Source organism: Hyalella azteca, unplaced genomic scaffold, assembly GCF_000764305.2.
Source record: "Hyalella azteca isolate HAZT.00-mixed unplaced genomic scaffold, Hazt_2.0.2 contig14588, whole genome shotgun sequence".
Classification (NCBI taxonomy): Eukaryota; Metazoa; Arthropoda; class Malacostraca; order Amphipoda; family Hyalellidae; genus Hyalella; species Hyalella azteca.
The window spans coordinates 89,097-100,473 of NW_025944466.1; the positions used below are offsets into that span (position 1 = coordinate 89,097).

The 11,377-nt window shown below is 46.4% G+C and overlaps 1 protein-coding gene across 1 annotated transcript in view; it reads left to right on the forward strand.

Annotated features, from left to right (window-relative positions):
* The window catches only part of LOC108665625 (vinculin), a gene marked incomplete at its 3' end in the record, with an annotated part of 14,358 nt that extends 3,461 nt beyond the window's left edge, over nt 1-10,897 (forward strand). Inside the window, 4 exon segments of the mRNA XM_018152400.2 lie at nt 8,690-8,797; nt 9,496-9,641; nt 10,191-10,386; nt 10,707-10,897. Of these exon segments, the coding sequence (XP_018007889.1) occupies nt 8,690-8,797; nt 9,496-9,641; nt 10,191-10,386; nt 10,707-10,897 (641 nt within the window).
* Nucleotides 10,898-11,377: the final 480 nt, after the last annotated feature.

Here is an 11,377-nt window from a genome sequence, read left to right on the forward strand (position 1 = left end):
TGATGATCTGGTGATTGGTGGTGACAATCCTGATGATTTGGCGATTGGTGGTGACAATCCTGATGATCTGGTGATTGGTGGTGACAATCCTGATGATCTGGTGATTGGTGGTGACAATCCTGATGATTTGGCGATTGTTGGTGACAATCCTGATGATCTGGTGATTGGTGGTGACAATCCTGATGATTTGGCGATTGTTGGTGACAATCCTGATGATCTGGTGATTGGTGGTGACAATCCTGATGATCTGGTGATTGTCGTTGACAATCCTGATGATCTGATGATTGGTGGTGACAATCCTGATGATCTGGTGATTGTCGGAGACAATCCTGATGATCTGATGATTGATGGTGACAATCCTGATGATCTGGTGATTGTCGGAGACAATCCTGATAATCTGATGATTGATGGTGACAATCCTGATGATCTGGTGATTGTTGGAGAATCTGATGATCTGATGATTGATGGTGACAATCCTGATGATCTGGTGATTGTCGGAGACAATCCCGATGACCTAATGAGTGCCGGAGACAATCTTGATGATCTGATGATTGGTCGTGACAATCCTACTGACCTGGTGATTGTCGGAGACAGTCCTGCTTATCTGGTGATTGCCGGAGACAAGCACAATATGCCGACGTCTCTCCTCGTCTCCACTCATCTCTCTTCGTCTCCACTCATCTCTCTTCGTCTCCACTCATCTCTCCTCGTCTCCACTCATCTCTCCTCGTCTCCACTCGTCTCTCCTCGTCTCCACTCATCTCTCCTCGTCTCCACTCATCTCTCCTCGTCTCCACTCATCTCTCCTCGTCTCCACTCATCTCTCCTCGTCTCCACTCGTCTCTCCTCGTCTCGTAAGAGTCACGTCGCCGGCATGTTCTACTGCTGCTAATTATTATTCTCGTAGAAGCCATTCATTTGCTACTTAACCTGGCACGCGCCCAATGTTGACACACACGTTACACACAGGCGCTGTGTGGCACACATGTGTTGCGCAGTATGTTTTACGGCTGCTGTCATAACTTCGTACGGTTCATCCCCCTGTCAGTTATATAGGAACATAGATCAGTTATGTTATGATGTTATGATGTTCCAGTTATATATAGGAACATCACACTCTCAAGAAGGATATTTATATAAGCTTATATAAGCCTATTTAGTGCACGTGATAGAAGCGTCGGAAAGCATCTCCGCGGCCGCCGAATTCAGAAGAAGAGGAGAGCTAAGCGTCAATAACCTAAGATATTAAATACCTTACTAAGTCTCTGGTGAACTCCGGTCCGCTTTTCAAACATACTTCATAATCGGTTTAACCGCTATTTTGTCTTCACGACAAATTCCTTACATAACCACATAAACCCACACAAAGACAGAACGTTAACTTACGATTAAAACTCAATAAACGTTTACCGGCATTATCAAGCGATCTAAGACAAAATCAAATACTGCACAAATACATTGGTTGTAATCTACTACAAATTTATTATGAAAAAGTCAGTTGGAAAATTGTCACTTCCCTTGATATATTCTCTCATAAAATCATATCCTTGTAAATCAAATGACACCATCCTGCTGTAGATGGGGAGCGGGGTCAGTTCACATTATGAAGTGCTTGCTGTGCAAATAATGATGGAAGTAATTATATTACCGCTCCATATAATAACCAGGCATTCCAATTCTATTGCATAATAGTTAAGTTCCGCTTTATTGAGCTTGCTATTTATGAAGGCTACTGGTCGATAGCTACCGTTTATTTCTTAACCAATGTAATTACTGCTGCAATGCCTTGGCTGCTGGCATCCATCTGAAGTATGAATTGCTTATCAGGACGAGGAATGTTGAGTGCAAAATTTGTAGCAATTAATTCAATGGCCTCTCTGAAACATTGACTCTGGATTGCAGTCCGAAACAATACATCGTTTTGTCCTTTAGCATATCAGTTAAACATGCAACACGTTGGGCACAAATTTTTAACGAGTTTGAGCAGAGTTTGGCTACCAATTAGATGTTTGCCGTGCAGCACAAGGGGGCATATAGAATATTTACATATATGTAAAAAAAACTTTGAATCTTTCTCTTTCCATTGGTGTACCTATAAATTATTCATTTTTAATTTATACTTAGATAAATACGAATTTATTAGATTGGCTCCATCATTTAGAATAATCCTCTTCATTTCTTACTGTTTATCGGTATTCTTACCTCCTGCGATCGTTTCAAAATAGTCTGCACACGATTCACATGGGTGTCAAAATCATCACAAAATACTATTACCAAAATCATTAAAAAAGCTTGTAACAAACGAAAGACGATATCCTAAAATTTTTTTCAATATCCTGTTACACAAAACGCTAGCAAAACATAGGTATACCGAATAGAACACAATTTAATTCATAACTACCTTGCTTACTGGCCTTACTTACTGACCTTATACTAATGGCCTTAACTACTGGTTTAATTAATAAACTTAGATATTTGCTAACTTAATTCCTGGTTGTACATTTTAGGCTGCAGTTCTCTTAGTCGCAACGAGAACATGGCTTGCTCAATCAACGCTCAATGTGTCTGACGTAACTCTCAGTGAAATGAGTGTGAGAATTTGCCCAAAGAGCGATGCAAACTCTTCCCTTGCATGGGTCATCCTGACCAAGTTTGTCCCAGTAAAAGAATGCATCAGTGCTACATGCATCAAGTGTGTCTCTATTTAGACAGCATACCATACATTTGTATGAGTGTACCCGCGGTTGCCGCTGCCGCAAAGGTTAACAGGCTCGCACAAAAAGCACCGCCCTGCGAGACCCAAATTTCTGACCGCAATTCCTGCTCTGCCGCCGCTCATTCCTGCCGCATAGCGGAGGGAGATGTCAGTTCTACTCTCAGAAAAATAAGCAGGTCTTATTGTTCTAACATTGATCCATTTTCTCACAGCCCAAGCAAAGAGCAGACGTATAGCACCAATGCGCCTAGTTTAATAGGCTAAACTGGGTCAGGGTCTATTTTCAGAAAATCTCACTCATTTTTTTGAGTGTATTCATTTGTTTAAAGTCGTTTGTTGATTTCTTAAGTGAAACGCTGTGCTATAATGCTGACGCTGCCACTGCAGTCAAGAATAAATGCGTCCATGAAGCCTAGCCGTCATGACTGTATAATTGTAATTGTATTTGAAATGCAATTCTTCGTAAGCAAACAGAACAGCTGTTGGCTGCATGAGCATAGCGGAGGGAGATGTCAGTTCTACTCTCAGAAAAATAAGCAGGTCTTATTGTTCTAACATTGATCCATTTTCTCACAGCCCAATTAAATTAAAATTAAAAAATGCGCCTAGTTTAATGGGCTAAACTGGGTCAGGGTCTATTTTCAGGAAATCTCACTAATTTTTTTAGTGTATTCATTTGTTTCAAGTCGTTTATTGATTTCTTAAGTGAAACGCTGTGCTGTAATGCTGACACTGCTCAAGAATAAATGCGTGCATGAAGCCTAGCCGTCATGACTGTATAATTGTAATTGTATTTGAAATGCAATTCTTCGTAAGCAAACAGAACAGCTGTTGGCTGCATGTAGATCTTGTAAATGAAGTCGCAGGCGTTGACCGATTTATGCCGACAAGCTCAGCATATAACATAAATTGTTTTATTAACATGGAACATGTGCTCTAGTTGTGTGTTGGAACATTTGCTCTAGTTGTGTGTTTCCACGCAGTTTATTCCTTATCGAAGCGAAGCATGTTTGCGATGAAAACTGTTCGTAGAAAGATTTGTACGCAAGTGACAGGCAGTTGGTACGCAGTTGGTACGCTGTAGGTACGCAGCTGGTCGCTGGAATGTCCTTGGAACGCTGCGAACGCCATTAGAATTTTGGGCGTAACGTGGGGTGGGATTCTCGATCGCTCTTATACGGTGCTCGTAAAGCTGCACCGTGAACAAAGGAACGTACTTGTGCAGATGGTTTTTGATGAACATTGGTGCTGCATATGGTGCACGGTGCACTGCAGCAGATGGTGCACGGTACACTGCAGCAGATGGTGCACGGTGTACTGCAGCAGATGGTGCACGGTGTCGTGCTGCATATGGTGCACGGTGCACTGCAGCAGATGGTGCACGGTGTACTCAATGAAATCAGTGAGGGTTTGTCTGAAAAGCGACGCTCTTCTTGACCCGACAAAAGGGCGGGTGGATCAAAGCTGCAACCTCGCTCTGCTCGCTCATCCTGGCGGAAAGACGGGGTGTCTATATTTGGACAATATTACCATTCATTTTTCAGGGTGTAGAGTGTGGGGACTGGAGGGGTGACATCAACCCTCTACCTCTACAGTGTGGTGACTGGAGGGGTGACAGCAGCCCTCTACAGTGTGGGGACTGGAGGGGACTGTAAGGGGGCGGGGTGTGTACTAAACCTCACAGGGGTTGAGACGACAAAACTTTCCCCTGCACCTGCGCGGCCTTGGGGCGCGGGCACCCACGCGCACACCCCCCTCCTCCCCTGCCGCTGTCTTTACTGTTGCTGCCGTTGTTGTTGCTATTTTTGCTGCTGTTGCGGCTGTTGTTGTTTTTGCTGGCGTTGCTGTTACTGTTTTTTGTTGCTGCTGCTGTTTTCTACGATATTGCTGGCGCTGTAATGGTTTCTTCATGTGTTGCTAGTGTTATTCATGCTAATGCTAATTTATTGTTATTTTGATGTTCTTGTCGCTGCTGCTGTGGTTCCGGCCACAAGGAGCCGTTGTTCTGCCACGCGCCACATGGCTGACCCTCGCATCTCCCTTGGGTTTGAACCCCGGCAAACTGTAATAAATCGTAAAAATAGAAAATACGCAGTAAAATAATACGTAAAAATAGAAAATACGCAGGCGCTACTGCTGTCATACATGCTGAGGTGTGTAGAGGTTGTAATGGCTGACCGCGATCTTGTCATTCCGAGGGGCTGGTGCTGCAGCATGCGGTCAAGGTCATGCTGCTGTCATGCTGCTGTTGCTGTCATGCTGCTGTTGCTGTCATGCTGCTGTTGCTGTCGTGCTGCTGCTGCTGTCATGCTGCTGCAACTGCCATGCTGCTGCTGCTGTCGTGCTGCAACTGCCATGCTGCTGCCGCTGTCATGCTGCAACTGCCATGCTGCTGCCGCTGTCATGCTGCAACTGCCATGCTGCTGCCGCTGTCATGCTGCAACTGCCATGCTGCTGCCGCTGTCATGCTGCAACTGCCATGCTGCTGCCGCTGTCGTGCTGCAACTGCCATGCTGCTGCTGCTGTCGTGCTGCAACTGCCATGCTGCTGCTGCTGTCGTGCTGCAACTGCCATGCTGCTGGTGCTGTCGTGCTGCAACTGCCATGCTGCCGCCGCTGTCGTGCTGCAACTGCCATGCTGTCGCCGCTGTCGTGCTGCAACTGCCATGCTGCTGCAGCACGGCAAGGGCCGGATGAAGATAACGCCGCGGGTTATCAGCATTGCGCCGAACTCTGCAGGACAGCTCATGTTTCCGCAGCAGTCATGTACTGCGCTGTACAGCACGTCTGCACAACACGCACGCGTCTGCACAGCACGTACCTGCACAGCACACGACTGCGTGCGTAGTGCACAGCACGCGTCTGCATACTCCGCGCCTGCTTAGAACGCATGCACAGCACACGTCTGCACAGCACTCGCCTGCACAGTACAGCACAGCAGAGCACAGCACGAGTGCAGCTCTCATGCGTCACACACACCCCATAAGGTTCGTCCTACACACACCTACACACAGCACACACACCTACACACAGCGCTCGCTGTACGCCTACATGTTTGTGTCCGTGTGTGTGTACTGTGTGTAGTGTACGCTGTACCTTATGCCTGTACACTGTGCGTGTACACGGCAGACCGCAAATGTATATACCTAGTTTGTGTTCCTAATAAGCTAGCATTAGTAGGGTTAGCGTAGTTTAGGCTAAGGTTAAGTTAGGTTAAATTTTAGTCAGGTTATGTTAGGTTAGGTTATTTTGAGGTTAGCATGACGTACAGTTCACTGTATTTGTACCGTACCTATATTGTATAGCTGTACTCTAGCTATGCTCTCTAGCTGCTATACAGGTTTAGCCATGCACTCTCCTCGCTAGACTGTACAGTATACCGTTTATGGCGTGTGACGTCATCACACACCTTATATACTGACTGCTAGCGACATTTTTGACCGATGATTGGTCGCCACTAGGCCGACCCACCGTTTAATGGCCGCCGATATGCCGGCCAACTGTTGATTGGCCGCCGATATGCCGGTCAATGCTGCCATTATGTCACCAGAGGCAAACAAAGAGCGTCTGTTGCGTCATGTGAGGCCACCCTCACTCTCACGACCATCGTAAGACTCATGACCATCGTAAGACTCATGACCATCGTAAGACTCATGACCATCGTAAGACTCATGACCATCGTAAGACTCATGACCATCGTAAGACTCACGACATAGCCACAGTTTCCTCTCCTCATAACCAAACTCCGCTATCCAGAATTTCCACTTATAGATTTTCCGCTTCAAATCTCCCGTTTACAAAGGAAATATTGTGTACATGTTCTCAGAGGGATGAAGGGGTCGAGAGGTCACATTAAATATGGTCACACTTATTCAGGGGTCATACGCGTCCTGCTGTGTGGTGCCCCGAACGCTGTGTAATGGATTGCTGTGCGGGGTGATAGGTGCGTTATAGGTGGCCACCTGTGGATGGTCGGCCCTGCTAAGACATGGACATGTGCAGTAGACGTAGTTGTACACTTAGTGTTCACTAGGAGTAAATTTGACAGAGTGCAGACTGAGTAGACTTAAAGTAAACATGGTGTGGACATAAATATAAATAATTGACATACAGTAGAGTGGGATATGTATAAGATCATATGTATAAGTTAGATAAGACTTGACTGTATTATTTATTGATTTATCTGTGTTCTAGAATTGTCGAACTGACGATAGAGCTGGACTCTGAAACGTTCGCTATAAAGATAGTGTGAATTTTTGTGGTATTTTCTTTGCTTTTAAGTTATTAGAGATATGTATAGTACGTATACATGCAATGGAGTGGGCGAAGAGTGAACACGGGTCTGGCAATTGAGAGGAAGGACGTTGATAAAAGTGAGGGTAAGGAGACACAGATAGAAGTGAGGGTGAAGGGGAGAGATAGAAGTGAGGGTAAGGAGACACAGATGGAAGTGAGGGTGAGGGGGAGAGATAGAAGTGAGGGTAAGGAGAACAGGTATAAGTGAGGGTAAGGGCACAGATAGAAGTGAGGGCAAGTGAGTACAGATAGAAGTGAGGGTAAGGGTACGGATAGAAGTGAGGGTAAAAAGGTACAGATAGAAGTGAGGGTAAGGGCACATACTTATTATTTATTTTAATTATTAATTATTAATTATTGATTATAGAAGTGAGGGTAAGGGCGCATATAGAAGTCAGGGTAAGGGTACGGATAGAAGTGAGGACAAGAGAGTACAGATAGAAGTGAAGGTAAGAGGGTACAGGTAGAAGTGAGGGTAAGGGCACATAGAAGTGAGGGTAAGACCTATACGTGTTTAAGCCTATAAGAAGTTTATTTTTTTGCCTCAAATAATGTTGTATCTAAAAACTGGTCTAGGTGTAGCGAAAATAATATATGAACTGTAAATTTTAGAATTCCATCCTGGCGGCGCACAGTTGGTGCAACTTCTTGCCATCCCTGCTTGCACGCGCAAGCGTCGGCGCAGTGCGCGCAAGCGTTGGCGTAGCGCGCACATACATTTTGTCAAGAGACAAGAGATAGAAAATGTATAATACTTAATAATTAATATGCATTTAATTATCCATCAATAATCTATGATTTTCCTTGATAGGGAAATTTTGTGAAAGCAAAAATCTAGAAATTTATTTTCGAAGGAATTTCCTACAAATTTCTTATACGAACTGGCGAACATCGTTTGCGTTTGTTTACCTTCCGTAGACCGTCTGGTCAGGACGTGAGGCAATATTCAGTCCGGACGTGAGGCAAGTGGTGAATAACCAAGTCCTCAGAAATTGGACATATGAAGTAAACAAATATTAGTGTTAAATGACAGATTTTTCTCGTTCTATATATACTATTATTGCGCTGATAGGGTTATTAGAGATTCTACGGTTAATGAAAGCAGTCAGAAATAATTTCATCATTGTAATTAATGGGAAAATAGTTTCGAGTGCGAAATCTTTTGTAAATAAGGGGGTACAGATAGAAATGAGGGTAAGGAGGTACAGATAGAAGTGAGGGTAAGGGGGCACAAGCGAGGGGGTGGTATTGGTGATGGTGGTGCTGCTGATAGACAGACCTCTGTTGCCATCCCTCGGTTGCCACACCCCTGTTGACCTACACCCCTGTTGACCCACACTCCTGTTGACCTCCCCTGTTGACCTATACCCCTGTTGACACACACTCCTGTTGACCTCCCCTGTTGACACACACCCCTGTTGACCCACACCTCTGTTGACACACACCCTTGTTGACATCTCCTATTGCCAAACCCCCTGTTGACACACCCTCCTATTGCCACACTCTCCTGTTGACATCCCCTGTTGCCACACCCCCTGTTGACACACCCTCCTATTGCCACACCCTCCTGTTGACATCCCCTGTTGCCACGCCCCCCTGTTGCCACACCCCCTGTTGCCACACCCCCCGTTGACACGCCCCTGTTGACACCCCCCTGTTGACACGCCCCTGTCTGCAGGTGTCGCGGCTGGTCATCCTGCACGAGGAGGCTGAGGATGGCAACGCCATGCCTGACCTGGAGAAGCCCGTGCTGGCGGTGTCCCGTGCCGTCGTCAACCTCGTCAAGGTGGGTCATGAGATGTGTCATAAGGTGGGTTATAAGACGGGTCGTAAGATGGTTAAAAGGTGGGTCAGAAGGTGGGTCATAAGGTGGTGAAAAGGTGGGTCATAAGGTGGTTAAAAGGTGGGTGAAAAGGTGGGACATGTTCTGGATCTGAGTCTCTAGGTGGGTCTGGGTCCTTCGGTTGGGTCCTACGCTTGTTGATGCATTCACCTCACTAGTTAACTTCACTTGTTACTGCACTGTTTTTTGTGCTGGTGATGTACTAGGCTGTTCACTGCACTAGTTTGTTACAAGATTAGTAATTTTGCTAGTGACCGCGAGTAACACAGCTAGCGGCATCATAGTGCTATCACTGCAATGTTAATTAATGCAGCCTATTGTATAGTGACACACTTCCTGCACTCAAACAAATGTTAAGACTTTGTTCACTTCGCACTTTTGTCCTTGCACTTTTACGATGCAGTTTTTGTCCTTGTGTGTATCATCTTTACCCAGTCTGTTCCCACAAAAGTCCAGATCAGTTCTACTTCTGATCTTTTCTTGTGCGCTGGGCAAGAAAATATATCAATATTTGGACGACATGAGTCACTAATTATCTTGGAAGTGTGCACATGCCCCCCACGCCTCCCCCCCAGGCAATGTTTGGTACGACATGAGCCACTAATTATTGTGAGTGCACCTGTCCCCCACGCCCCCCGCAGGTGGGGCGCAGCACCATCGAGAGCAGCGAGGACAGCCTCCTGAAGCAGGACATGCCCGCGGCGCTGCTGAGGGTTGAGGCCGCCGCCCGCCTCCTGGAGGAGGCCTCCTCCATGCTCAAGGTCGACCCATACTCCCAGCCCGCCAGGTGGGTCTAGTGTCATACTCCCAGCCCGCCAGGTGGGTCTAGTGTCATACTCCCAGCCCGCCAGGTGGGTCTAGTGTCATACTCCCAGCCCGCCAGGTGGGTCTAGTGTCATACTCCCAGCCCGCCAGGTGGGTCTAGTATCAGTTATTTTAGACCGGAAATATCTTCCATAGCTTAATTTGATTTGACAGACAAGGTTTGTAGACCCCACGCTTGGTTTGCAGACCATGGCGCTGGAGTGTGGCTCACTTCATGATCCTTTGACGTGTAGACTTGTTGCCGCTGCCGGTACTCAGTCTTCTTAGTTAGAAATGTTGAAAAATCTACGCTAGTACTTTATAAATAATAAATAGGGAAAAACGCAAAGAATTCGAATATTGTTTGCCTCTGCTGCAAGGTTTTGTTTTTCTTGGACTGACGACTTCCTTCATTTATAAATCATCTCGCCTGTTTTCTGTTAATGGTATTAAATATTGGTAAAGAGGTATAATGCAGGGGACATCATCCCTCATCCCTGGACGCCATATTAACAAGGTTGTCCCCCAACAGGAAGAAGCTGATAGAGGGGGCGCGGGGTATCCTGCAGGGGACGTCGTCCCTCCTGCTGTGTTTCGACGAGTCCGAGGTGCGCAAGATCATCCGCGAGTGCAAGACGGTGCTCGACTACCTCGCCGTGGCCGAGGTCATCGAGACCATGGAGGACCTCATCCAGTTCGTCAAGGACCTCTCCCCCTGCCTCACCAAGGTGGGTCATGCCTCTCCCCCATACAGTGTATAGGTACATGTGGAAAGTGTACGTATATCTCCCCAGACATAAAGAAAATGTTCATGTATCTGAAAATAATTTAATTTATGTTATGTACTTAAGTAACCTAAAGAACTAAATAAATAAACTTGGAAGTAACTAAACTGTTACTTAGTAAAAGGGGTACCATGAACTGATACATGAAAAAGGGGTACTTACACAATGAAAAAAGGGGTACTTACACAATAGCTGGGTATACTAAATAGCAGGAGTTACTTGTGGTAATTAGCGACGCCAGTAACTGAAGGTACCCTGCCCAGGTATCGCGTGAGGTGGACCACAGGTCCCAGGAGCTCACCCATCAGGTGCACCGTGAGACTCTCACCCGCTGCCTGGACTCCGTCAAGACGTTGTCCCCCATCCTGATCTGCTCCATGAAGATCTTCATACAGATCCTACGGCAGCACTGTCGGGAGAGTGATGAGGCCGCTGAGAACAGGAACTATCTTGCCGGTGGGTGGTGACGGGGGCTAGTGGGTGGTGACGGGGGCTGGTGAGTGGTGACGGGGGCTGGTGGGTGATGTACATTCTGTTGTTTTTGTTCTGGCCCCAACTTCCTTTATGGCCCTGGCGTGGGGAGTGCGAGGTGAAAAGGAAGGGAACTATAGACTAAGCGGAAGGGGAGGCTGGAGCGTTCATCTCTAAAACGGTGGTGGCCTTCCCGTGACTGTGGCACAAACAAGACACAACGACAGCCGCGGTGGAGAGGTACAAGCATAAGTGATGAGGTGGTTAGGGCGACTATCTGACTATCTTGACACTCACATCAGTTAGATATTTTGCAGCACCCGCAACCCTCCCTTAACACATTGGTTACCGGGCTGCTGCAGTGGTATGATGGTAGCTGAGCCAGAAAGACATTCGGAGACAGAAGATACTGAGGTAAATAAATGGACTATATTGTCCAAGTAGGGAAACACTTTCTTTACCA